Source organism: Puma concolor, chromosome C2 (genome assembly GCF_028749965.1).
Source record: "Puma concolor isolate L17-30 chromosome C2, mPumCon1.1.hap2, whole genome shotgun sequence".
In the NCBI taxonomy this organism is placed as follows: domain Eukaryota; kingdom Metazoa; phylum Chordata; class Mammalia; order Carnivora; family Felidae; genus Puma; species Puma concolor.
This window is the reverse complement of record NC_141675.1, coordinates 80500485-80513469: the sequence shown is the minus strand read 5'-3', so window position 1 is coordinate 80513469 and position 12985 is coordinate 80500485. Positions and strand designations below refer to the sequence as shown.

The window sequence follows — 12985 nt, the reverse complement described above, 5'->3', positions numbered from 1 at the left end:
GCCAAGGCTCAGAGAAGGACAGTCTTAATCATCTTGTGTCCTGGCACATTTCTGGCAATCAACAAATGGATGCTGATTAAACAAATAAATGGATGAGTGTAATGTCTCTGATAAGAAAGCACAGATAGTGAAATAAAGGCTCAACACAATGAAAGGTCAGTTAAATAAACCTGCTTTTCAGAGCTCACTGTCCTGGCACTGGGAATACAGAAATAAACTAGGACTTCTGCAGCCAGACTGGTGAGGGAGTTCTATCTATTTCTGCATTTATTCTATTAAGTGCAATATACATATCCTGCCATATTGCAAAAATGATTCAAGGTGGTAAGTGTAAAATTGTGTGTGTGTGGGGGTGCCTGGGTGGCGCAGTCGGTTAAGCGTCCGACTTCAGCCAGGTCACGATCTCGCGGTCCGTGAGTTTGAGCCCCGCATCGGGCTCTGGGCTGATGGCTCAGAGCCTGGAGCCTGTTTCCGATTCTGTGTCTCCCTCTCTCTCTGCCCCTCGCCCGTTCATGCTCTGTCTCTCTCTGTCCCAAAAATAAATAAACGTTCAAAAAAAAAAATTGTAAAAAAAAAAAAATTGTTTGTGTGTGTGTGTGTGTTCTTTATTACTAATCAGGCTGTGTATGTACTAGCTATAGCTGATTTACAAAACTCTGCAGAACACAGAGAGGAAGATATAAATTCAAACAGGGGGACAGGGGAGGGTTGAGGTCAGGGAAGTCTTCTCAGAGGAGGTGGTAATTGAGTTGGACCTTGAATGAAGGCCATTTAGGTGAAATGGGAAAGTGTGTGTGTGTGTGTGTGTGTGTGTGTGTGTGTGTGTGTTGAAGGTGAGGGTGGACACAGTCAGTTTGCCAGGGAACTGGTTTGAACAGTCATCTGAAATAGGAAGAGTTGCTACCCAATAGGATAGAGGACTTGGGCCAGCATTGACTGGAGGTGGTTATGCAGGGGATGGACCATTAATAAGGCCTTACAAATAGTGTTTGGGAAGCTTGTTACTCAAAGTGCTGTCTAAGACGATCGGGGAGATTGTCAGAAATTTGGAATTAGGAGGTCCCACCCCAGACCTACTGAATTATAATTTGCAGTTTAACAAGATCCCTAGGTGACTTGTAAGCACATTAACATTTGGGCAGCACCAGTTTAGAACACAGGATGCTAAGAAGGCAAGATCAATCCCTTCTCATGGGCCTTCCGTATCTCACTTCCACTCTCAGGCTGCTCTAGTTACAGCCAAGCAAATCTTCCTTGAATGTAGAGACGCCCTTCCCCACTTCACCCGTTCTTTATTTCCTGAGTGGTTCCTGCTGTCAGGAATTTCTGTTTCTCACTTAAAATACTTTTCAGATTCTGCTTCCAGAAGCCTACCCAGATCCCGGGGCCAAGTAATCTCGGACTCTGCCAGTTCAAGCCTTCGCCTGTGCCTGTCTCATCGTGTCTGGCCCCTTCTGCCTGATATCACACATACTCTGCACTTACTCCCTCCCCTCCTTCTGGCAAGCTCCTTGCTGACAGGGGTTTTTCTCGGTGTGTCTGTGCATTTTCTACTCAGGCAGCTTCTCTCCTTGTATCTCTCTCCTTTAGCACGGAGCACCCAGAGGGCTCTCTGCAGATGTGGCTCGACTGAATTGAAAGAGATTTCCTAAGAGCTTTCCTTCCTAAAAGACCAAGCCCAAGGCCCCCCAAAACAGTCTGCAAAAGAAGGCTGTTTCCCGCTCTGTACCCTCTCGTTTGCCTTGCAATGCCCACCCTGGGTGAGGCTTTTAGCTGCTTTGTGTTCTAGTACTTTCAAGGCTCAGAAACAGGGTTCTGTAAAATTCCTCTCTTATTTTTCTTTGGGAAATCATGAAAAGATCAAGCTTTCCCCCCTACATACCTGCCAATCATGCAGACAACATTATTTAAAAAAAATAATTTGTCTTTTAACATGCCATGGAATTAGTGGTGGAGGGGGAGAGATGGGGGCTGGAGATGGTTTTTGCCTTTTAGCTGCTCAAGTCTGCTTGTCTGGAGTGTTCAGACCCACACACTTATGTCACCAGTCCCAAGTCTCTAATTATGCTCCTCACTCTTAGAAATGAAAGATAAATGGCATAGATATAAACTTCCATTTGTCAGAATTGATTTCCTGTTTTAATTGGGGGGTGTAATAGATCCGTCTTTTCCAGCAACAGAAACATGTGTGCTCTGATTACATCTATCAGTCTTGGATTCAGGGAAGTCTAAGAAAGGAGGCACACAGTGACAGAAACACACTCCCTGTTGGTATCTTTTCACTTCCCTTAAATAGATGCAGGTTTTTTTCATGTGTAATTACAAGCTAAAAATATCAATAACGTGAAGTACAATTTATGCTGTGACTGCCCTTTCAAAGTGAGCCCTTACTTGTCTAATTCAGGTTGAGAATTCCTGCCTCTGGGGTTTTATAATTCATTCAGCCTCACGTCTTTTGGTGAGGTTTTCCCTTTCTTTGCTACTTGGAAAGTGCTAAGGAAATTCATTTTTTTAAAATAGGAGTCTCAAGGCCCCAAACTGCTTGTGGCAAACTCCTCCTGGTTGTTGACAGTCAACAGAGCGGTGAAAAATAACCCACAAGACCGCACATCTGGAGGCCATAGAATGGAGACCCAAACTGGTGAGCCACATGAGCTTTATCTCCGTGAGAGCTTTGGACTGTCCTCAAAGACTCAGACTGCCCCGTAAGTAAGCCAGAAAGCCTCCGTGCCTCCCATTTACAAATCACTGCTATAGCTTTCATATGGTTACTATATATTTGTAATGAATGTCATCAACAAATCAGCCAACTAACAAAGGGGCCAAATAAAAAGAAGGCAAAACAAAAAGCATACAATTTTCATGAACACCACAGCTATGACAGAGGAAAGAGGGCCCTATGAATGACAGAACCGAAGGACATATTTTTCTAGGCCCATGAGTAAGTTCCCTTGACCTTGAGACTCTACTTTCTAATCCTCTTCAAAAGACTGCACAAGACTGCACGCATTAATTTTATCGGAAAGCATCCTGAGGGGGAGAAGGCCTGGGTAGGGAAACAGGTTACGGGAAGATGTGACAGCTAATGGTGTGACACGGACCCAAATACGTGCGAGGCCTATACTAGGAAGACAGACTTGATTGCTCTCTGTGCACGTCCGCCTCCCTGTGAGCTCCTATCTGTAGACTGGCAAGACGTAGAGGTCAGCGCCAGAGAGAACTGTGGACTATTACACCTGGGGAGCTTTAAGACAGGCTCTGTTCTAATGACCAGACTGAACAGCTCGGAGAAATTGAGCGGTTTGTCCACTGTCACACATCTTGTTCGTGTTGAGGCCAGGGAGGGCTACCCTGGTATCCTGCCTATTTCCAACGTACACACTCTGCATCTGAGTCAACTTTCTCACAATCAGAGCCACACAAAGATGTGACGGATGAGCCCCAGGCAAGCCTTTGAGCAGAAACTGGGGTGAAGGACCAGATGGATTAATGGACACCCGTTCCTGGATTAGAAGAGGGGATTAACAAACTCCATTTTTAAGGTCCCATCAAATCCTGAGATCCTACAGCTCTGTGAGAGAAGAATGTGTGGCCCAGACACCAGGCAGTAAGGACAGACTCTTGAGGGGACTGGCAGGCTCGAGGGGACAGAGTAGACTGCCTACTTGTGGAAGTCCTCAATGCAGTGAATGAGGCCACCAGCGTCCACGGTGAATGGGATCCCGTCAAGGCTGCGGTGGCACATGACACAGGTAAAGCAGTGAGGATGATAGGCCTTTCCGGTGGCTCGCAGGATCCGCTCCATGATGGGCTTGGAGCACACACTGCACTGTTCCAGGGTGTTCTGGGGAAGGAGAGATAAACACCAATGTTAAACTGGGACTTGAGGAGCTCCACGTATTTAATACCTTATGGCAAGACCAGCAGTGTTTGTTACAGACACAATTGGCTCATGTGCCTATCACAGTACTTGGGAGAAAGCAGAGTGCATACCTTTATTATAGAGACAAGGAAACACGTAAGATACATCAGGGGTCTTTTCTAAATTCACCCAGGTAGTAGGTGGCCAACCAAGCATTTAGAACACATGTCTTCTGACTTCCGTCCCTTTTCTACCACTATTGCAGGGTTGATGGCAAACATTTCTGTAAAGGCACGTACGGTAAATATTTCTGGTTTTGTTGCAGCAATTCAGTTCTGCTGTCATAGTGTGAAGGCAGTTGTAAATGCACAGGACTGTGTTCCAATAAAACTTTACTTACAAAAGTGGGTTGGATTTTGCTCACAGCTGTAGTTGTTTGACCCCCTGAACTGCATAACCAAGGTTCTCCACTGGAAGAACACCTCACTATTCTAAAACTTGATGAGTCTTCAAAAATCTGGGAGGGTCACCAACGACCTTAAGATTTTAGGAGGGTCTGCCTGATGATGGAGACTCACAGAGCATGCCAGTTGTAGAACCCAATCAGGGCTCAGCATAATCCATGAGGGCTTTTGATTATTTAAAGCTTTGATTCGAACACCACCTCCAAGTTTAGTGTTGTGCACCCTGGACAGAAAAGAAAGTCAACTTATCTGTCTTACAAAATATGCTGAGCTTTAAAAAATGAAACCCTCACCAAAAGGGATACCATATATTGATCAGGACTTGGAAAGATTGATAAAATTGGCTATTAACTTTCCATCCTTCCCTAGAATCCCATGCTGTCTACTAAACAACCTTGTTATATGCTATATTCCAAGTGAGATGTCTGGACTGATTCAGAGTTCACAATCTAGAATAAACCTGGGATGGGGATCTTATTAGAAAGATGCAGAACTGGAAGGGATGTGGAAAGTAAGGAGTAATTTCCCTCTTCCCATGAGAACCTTTAAATAGCTCTCACACAAGAAATGCCTATAGGTAGATAACTAGTGTGCTGATGTCTCAACCACAGCAACAGTCTCTGATTGGCTTTCTTGTTTGCATCTCTCCTTCTCTAACACTTCCCTGTTCCCTAAGTGACTTCCAGTTTCCTTTCCAACACACAGATGTGACCAACTAACTTTGCTTCTAGCAAAAACTTCTATAGCCCCACAATGTGATAAGAACTAATTCCTTACCTGACATTCAACCTCCCTTTCTAGGGTCAGATTCCCCTAATGTCTCAGATTGCTCATGCTATTTCAAATCTATGAGAAACTTCCATAATTCTGTGCATTGGCTAATGCCTAGAATGAACTACAGTTTATCATCTTGAACTTTCAAGGTACAGGTCAGAAGGCAACTCTCCAGTAAAGCCTACCTTGATGCCTTCAGTTGGAATCAATTGCTTCTTTCTCTACCCTTCCTGAGCACTTACAGTGTTCACTGTATTAAAATTATTTGCACATTTGTCTATTTCTTCTATTAGACTAATCTCTTTAAGGGAAGCAACTATGTCTTTTTAAAAAAAGCTATTAAATTCCGGTGCAGTTAACATACAGCGTTATATTAGTTTCAAGTGTGCAATATAGTGATTCAATAATTCTATACATCAGCCTGTGCTCATCACAATAAATCTACTTTTAATCCCCAGCACCTGTTTCATCTATCCTCCCATTCACCTCCTCTCTGGTAACCATCGGTTTGTTCTCTGTAGTTAAGAGTCTGTTTCTTGGTTTGTCTCTCTCTTTTTTCCTTTTGTTCATTTGTTTTGTTTCTTAAATTACACATATGAGTGAGATCAGATGATATGTCTTTCTATGACTGGCCTATTTTGCTTAACATTATACTCTCTACTTCTATCCACGCTGTTACAAATAGCAAGATTTCATTCTTCTTTTATGGCTGAATAATATTACATATGTATCCCTCATCCATTCATCTGTTGACGGAAGCAATTATGTTTCCATAATTTGGCTATCATAAATAACATCACAATAAACATATGGATGCAGGCATCCTTTCAAATTAGTGTTTTTACATTTTTTGAGCAAATACTCAGTGGTGTGATTCTTGGATACTAAGGTAGTTCTATTTTTTTTTTTTTTAATTTTTTTTTCAACGTTTATTTATTTTTGGGACAGGGAGAGACAGAGCATGAACGGGGGAGGGGCAGAGAGAGAGGGAGACAGAGAATCGGAAACAGGCTCCAGGCTCTGAGCCATCAGCCCAGAGCCTGACGCGGGGCTCGAACTCACGGACCGCAAGACCGTGACCTGGCTGAAGTCGGACGCTTAACCGACTGCGCCACCCAGGCGCCCCAGGTAGTTCTATTTTTAACTTTTTGAGGAACCTCCCTACTGTCTTCCATAGTGACTGCAGTAGTTTACATTCCCACCAATAATGCACAAGGGTCCCTTTTTCTCCACATCATTGCCTACACTTGTTTCTTGTGTTTTCAATTTTAGCCATTCTGACAGTTGTGAGGTGATATCTCATTGTAGTTTTGATCTGCATTTCCCTAATGATAAGTGATGTTAAGCACCTTTTCATGTATCTGTTGGCATCTGTATGTCTTCTTTGGAAAGAACTCTGTTCATGTCTTTTGCCCATTTTTAATTAGATTATTATTATTATTGTGTGTGTGCATGTTGAATTGTATAGGTTCTTTATATATTTTTGGATACTAACCCTTTATTGGATAGGCTATTTACTAATATATTCTCTCGTTCAGTAGTTTGTCCTTTAGTTTTGTTGATTGTTTCTTTTCATGTGAAGAAGATGTAGTCCCAATAGTTTATTTTTGCTTTTATTTCCCTTCCTCAAGAGACATGTCTAGAAAAATGTTGCTACGGATGATGTCAGAGAAAATACTGACTGGGCTCTCTTCTAGAATATGTATGGTTTCAGATGTCAATTTAGGTCTTTAATCTATCTTGAGTTTATTTTTTGTATATGGTATAAGAAAGTGGTCCAGTTTCATTCTTTTGCATGTAGCTGTTCAGTTGTCCAGATACCATTTGTTTGAAGAGACTTTTTCCCATTGTATATTCTTGCCTCTTTTATCAAAGATTAATTGACCATGTAATCGTGGATTTATTTCTGTGCTTTCTGTCCTGTTCCATTGATTCATGTGTCTGTTTTTGTGTTAGTATCATACTGTTTTGGTACTACAGCTTTGTAGTATAACCTGAAATCTGGAATTGTGACACCTTCAGGTTTGTTTTTCTTTTTCAAGATTGTTTTGGCTATATGGAGTCTTCTGTGGTTCCATATAAATTTTAGGACATTTTTGTTCTAGTTTAGCGAAAAATGCTGTTTGTATTTTGACAGAGATTGCATTAAATCTGTAGATTGCTTTGGGTAGTATCAACATTTTAACAATGTTTGTTCTTTCAATCCAGGAGCATAGAATATGTTTTCATTTGTTTGTGTCATCTCCAATTTCCTTCATCAATGTTGTATAGTTTTCAGAGTATAGGTTTCTTGCCTCCTTGGTTAAGTTTATTATGAGGAGTTTTGTTATTTTTGGTGCAATTGTAAATGGGATTGTTTTCCTAATTTCTTTTCTGTGCCTCCATTATCAGTGTATAGAGATGCAATGGATTTCTGCACATTGATTTTGTATCCTGTGACCTTACTAAATTAACTTAACAGTTTTAGTAGTTTTTTTTTATGGTGTCTTTATGGTTTTTTAAATATAGTATCATGTCTGCATGCAGTCAAAATCTAGACTGCAAATAGTCAAAGTCTCTTTCTTTCTTACCAATTTGGATGCCTTTTATTTCTTTTTCTTATCTGATTGCTGTGACGAGGACTTCTAGTACTCTAATGAATAAAAGTGGTGGGGCCCCTTGGTGGCTCAGTCAGTTAAGGGTCGGACTTCGGCTCAGGTCATGACCTCATGGTTCATGAGTTTGAGCCCTGTGTCAGTCTTTGTGCTGACAGTGCAGAACCTGGAGTCTGCTTCAAGTTGTGTCTCCCTCTCTCTGCCCCTCCCCCACTCATGCTCGCTCTCTCTCTGTCTCTCAAAAACATTAAAAATGTTTTAATAACATCAAAAATTAAATTTAAAAGTGGTGGGAGTGGACATCCTTGTCTGATTCCTGATCTTAGGGGAAAAACTCTCAGTTTTTCACCATTGAGTATGACATTAGCTGGATTTTTCATATATGGCCTTTATTAGGTTGAGATATATTCCTTCAGAACCTACTTCGTTGATGTTTTTTTTTATCATGAATGGATGTTGTACTTTGTCAAAACCTATTACTGCATCCATTGAAATGATCATATGATTTTTATCCTTTCTCTTGTAAATGTGTTGTATCATGCTGATTGATTTGCAAATATTGAACCACCTTTGCAACCCAGGAATAAATCCCACTTGGTGAATGATTTTTTTAAACGTATTGTTGGATTTGGTTTGCTAATATTTTTTTTTGAGGTTTTTGTAACTATGTTCATCAGAGATATTGGCCTGTTGTTTTCTTTTTTCCCTTTCTTTCTTTCTTTCTTTCTTTTGTAAGTGTCTTTATCTGATTTTGATATCAGGGCAATGCAGGCCTTGGGGACCATGTCTTAAGAATATATTTTGCTGTCCTATGCTATACCTAGTATAGTATCTGGAATAAAACTAAACCCAGGTTGAATGTGTGAAAAAAAAAAAAAAAAAAAGGAATATTGTTTACATCCTACCCAGGCATCTCTGGGCTGGTCTGACTCTCCTGTCTCTGGAATCCATCCGAAGATGAATTGGTATATCCATCACCATCCTCTCCTCAAAGCTGTGGTTGCTGAAAGTTCTGAAATTGCTTAGTATGCCTCTGGTCACAGTCTAAACTCATGGAAACTATTAACCTATTTTCCCCCCATTTTGAAGTGGTGAAATTAAAATAGCAGAAGAACATAAGATGAAAGTCTGGAGAAAATGATGCTCTGGACAATGAGGGCCCTGCTTTTTTTCTACCCTGGTGATCTGAGCTGATGTGGCTGCAAACTGTCTTCCCAGGGCTTGTGTTTTGCTCTTCTGCGGGTTTTAACTTTTTTTTTTTTTTTTTTAAGGCAGTCCTGTAATCCTGTAATGGAGTTGAACAAACCAGAAAATGCTTGACCAGAAAATGTGTTTGTTTGCATTGAGGCTTGGCTGCAAGATTTAGCCCATTTACTCAAAACCAGCAGCAGCATATAAGGTTGAGTCAGTTTCTAAGGAAAGACTTTATGGTCTGTGGAAACACTGTTTAAAGGACAGGTAATCTGAACACTTATGCTACAAAGGAAAAACTGTGTAAAGTATGCCTACAGTGAGACGACTATAATATGCCCACAGATCAGAAAATGAAGGTTCCAAGAATACAGCTGACTGGAAGCTTGGGCTAGCACATGGTAGAGGAGGACATGTTAAACTTCTCTAGTCAGCTCCCTTTGCTGTACTCTTCTCCTTTCACTCTCTAGCTGGTCCACTAGGAGCTGTAGACATATCTTCTCTTAGAGCAAGGATAAAGACTCTTATAAAGCTTACCATGGTAAGTGTAGCTACGATCTGTCAGCATACAAAGTTATTACAGTGTTACTGACTCTATTCACTGTGCTGTACTTTTCACCTCCGTGACTTATTCATTGTACAACTGGAATTCTGAATCACTATGTTGTGCACGTGAAACTAATATACCATTGTATATCAGCTACACTTAATAAAAGACTTTTATAACATTAGAGTGGAGGGAGCAAGAAGTTCCTCTAGTCCAGCCCTCTGATTTCACAGGTGAGAAAAATAGACCCAGAGCACTGATACACTTGGATGTGAGTCATGGGGCAGAGGAGGGACTAATACCCCAGGTTCCTGAAACTATCTAATTCATACAGGGATCTGATGATCGTTGTGTTGCTATAGGGAAGGAAAGTTGCTAGATGAAGAATATGAATTGTTTCTCTGGCTTTGGTAGCATCTACTGTATGCCTTTGGGTAAATCATTTCTTCTCTCTAGAGCTCACTTTTCTCATCTATAATACAATGATTAATTCCAACTCTGCAATTTTATTGCTTGTGATAGATCAGAATTAACCACAGTGGGAAAAGGGTAATGTTTCCATTACTAGAGATATACTAGAAACAACTGGACAACTCCTTGTCTGAAGTTTGAAAGGAAGGTTCATGTGCTAGAAACCTCGACTGTATAATCTTTACGATGCCTTACCACTTGAAATTCCAGAAATTACTGGTGATAGAATTTCAAGCATGACAGAGGAAGAACTTTGTGTCTCCTTATAGATAATTATTTTAAAGCCAGACTAAAAGATGCCCTCTTTTCATAAACACAGAGCTTTTGTAAAGCCAGTAAAAATGAAATGTCTAATAAAATAGTTTTTAAGGAAATAGACAAAGAAATAAGTCTCCAAGCAAATAAGTGACAGAAGGTCATCTCTAAGTATGTCTACTCAAATTGCATCTTGTGTGTGCAGTACAGGTGCTATGGCTAAGGGGAGGGCTAGGAAGAAAGAGCACACTCTAGCATAAGAATGTTTCATGACCTGGTTCTGGATCCATCACTACTGCTTCTTCCCATGGATCTCACCTTCTAATTGCACTCTGAGTGCTTTGCCACCACTTTAATAAGCTACATTCTTTTACAATCCCAGAATATCTCACATCCTTCTTCGCCTAGAGAATACCTATTCATTCTTCAAAGTTGAGCTCCAATGTCGCCTCTTCTGAAAAACACTTCTAATTCTCCCTCTGCTCCCTCTCCCTCTCCCACTGCTAATTCTCCCCAAGAAAAATAAGTCACTTCTTCCACCCCCATAGGATTATATGATGCTTCTCTGATGACAATGATATAATGTACTTGATTTCATGATTTACATCGACCTCTACAAGCAAACTGTGACCACCCCCACCCGCCTTGCGTGGAGCCATAGTCATTGGATGAGCTTCTTAGGAAACAGATTCTGAAACAGAGATTTGCACATGGGAAGTTACTGGAGCTAAGATGCTTCTGCAGAGTTGTCCTTCCTTGAGGCTTGGGGGTAGGGTCTTACAACTCTGCATCTATTGGTCAGTGGATACAGGATGCTCTCAAGAAGGAGTGATCTTGGGTGAAGAGGTTCCCTTCAACCAACTGAGAGTAATTACCAGAGAAGGAACTCGGCTATGAATGGTCAGGGTGGGGGGAGGATAAGAGTTTTGGTCGTGAAGAAGGGTCTGGGATGTACACTATAGCCTCCACACCAGAACCATCCTTGCCCAGGACCTGCACAATCCCTGACACACAGTGGGCAACTGCTGACCAGCTGTGAGGCACCTTGCAGCTTAAGTTGAATGAAGAGTCTGGGTTTCTTTTCTTTTTCCAAAATTCTAGGCACCGTTTGAGGATTTATTTATTTTTTTTTAGAATCTTGAGAAAATGTTTTAGGCAGTTACTCCGATGAAGGTATGGCTATAGGGAGAAGATGTTAGAGTAGCAGAAAGAACAAGGAAGCTTATAAACTTTTCTGAAGTGATGGCAATACAATTGCGATTAAAAGCAAAAAAGTTAAGTGAAAATAAAAATAAAATCACAAACAAATCTTGTACACTAAACTCCCAAATGTAACTGTTTTTAAATTGGAGATACAATCTGGTTGTATCTTTTCTATCCTTGGGTACTGTATAAATAACTTGTCTAATTCACAGGCAGAAGAGCTAGAAGAATCATCTGAATATAAATGAAGCCTATAGGTAACATAAGCATTAACTACTAGTTAGATGACAGAAAAAATATGTCTAAAATTTACATATTGCATAGGTGTGTGTGCATCTTCAATGGTTAGGTATTTTAAATCAAGACACATAAGTATTTGAAGATGCAGAAGAGTATAAAGTGTTGCCATTTAGAAATGTTAAAATTTTCATTTCATAAAATTAAAATGTGATCTTATATTCAATCTTTATTGTTTTTTTTAGGTACAAAAGCAGTTTTGAAACAGAAAAGACTCTTGGAAAAAACGAGGGTGACGTCTCATTTCTCGATACAGTTTTGGTCTCGTTGGGATAAAAATAACAAGAAACAAGAAGAGTTTGAAGATATTAGGCTCTTAAGATCTTTAGAAGTGACTCTTGTCCAGGAGTTTTCAACTCTTCCCCACCTCTCTCATAATCCTTGGCGCGGGGAAACAGTTACCAGGGCAGAGCATCCAAAATAAGCCCAACTCACTCCTGGATGAAGAGCATGAAAGGATGGCACCTAAGGGGGATCCATATTGTACAGTTTAAAAACCATGATTCTAGTCCAACTACCAGATTCAAGAAACTAAGGCGCAGAGAGGGGAAACACCTAGTAGCGGATTTGGGGTTGGAATATTGATCTCTTGATTCTCCCTCCATTGGGTAATCCCTTGCCCATCACACTATACCTACTTCATATTTCAGAAGACACACTCCGTTTCACAAACATAAGGCATTCAAACTGGCTACCTACAAGTTATATGCATATAAATAAGGAGAGGAAATGTGTCAAGATCTTAACACAGTCTGTCTACTGTCAATTTCATTGGCTCCCACAGGGTACGATAGAAAACTCATTGTTGTGTACCCCGATCATCTACAACAGTATGCTTACATAAAACTGATGCTCCCCCAATACTGGTTAGACCATGCATGAATAAACACTGGATAGGCATGTCCATAAAACAAAATTATTCTCTTTAACCATGCAAAACAGTTCTCTAGTCCGGAGCTTCTCAGTTGGCAGGCTAAGGCACAGTGTGTCTCAATGGGTTCCAGGTGTACCGCGTTGTAGAGGGTCAGAGGGGACCAGGGGCTTCCATAGTTCCTGAGTGGTCACCTTGGGTGAGGAGAAGCCCCACCCACTGATTCCAGTATGCTGAATGCATGCCATCATTTCCCACAAGGATCATGATGTAAAGCAGGTTGGGAAGCACAGCTTGGGCTTAGGTGTTGGTGTTCCCAATGGAATAGCAATGTGGTGCGGTAAGAAGGGACGAGGGCTACAGCTCAGCAAACCTCCACTGAAGTGCCAGTGACATTATTTAAAGTCAAATAATTATATTCCGTATCTGAATTTTGTATTTTAAACTTTTTTCTGG

General features: G+C 40.9%; 1 protein-coding gene and 1 long non-coding RNA gene across 13 annotated transcripts in view; one reads left to right on the top strand and one right to left on the bottom strand.

The window, feature by feature from the left end:
• LOC147577357 (uncharacterized) overlaps positions 1-11929 on the top strand; it is a 62451-nt gene extending 50522 nt beyond the window's left edge. The window contains exons 2-3 of the long non-coding RNA XR_015240202.1: positions 2521-2705; positions 11844-11929. This is a non-coding gene — a long non-coding RNA (uncharacterized LOC147577357). The remainder of the gene's footprint in view (positions 1-2520; positions 2706-11843) is intronic.
• Positions 1-12985, bottom strand: part of LPP (LIM domain containing preferred translocation partner in lipoma) — a 679749-nt gene that overhangs the window by 8705 nt on the left and 658059 nt on the right. For all 12 annotated transcript variants that reach the window (XM_086674971.1, XM_086674973.1, XM_086674968.1 and 9 more), the window contains one exon: positions 3666-3844. In XM_086674971.1, coding sequence (XP_086531097.1) covers positions 3666-3844 — 179 coding nt within the window. The remainder of the gene's footprint in view (positions 1-3665; positions 3845-12985) is intronic.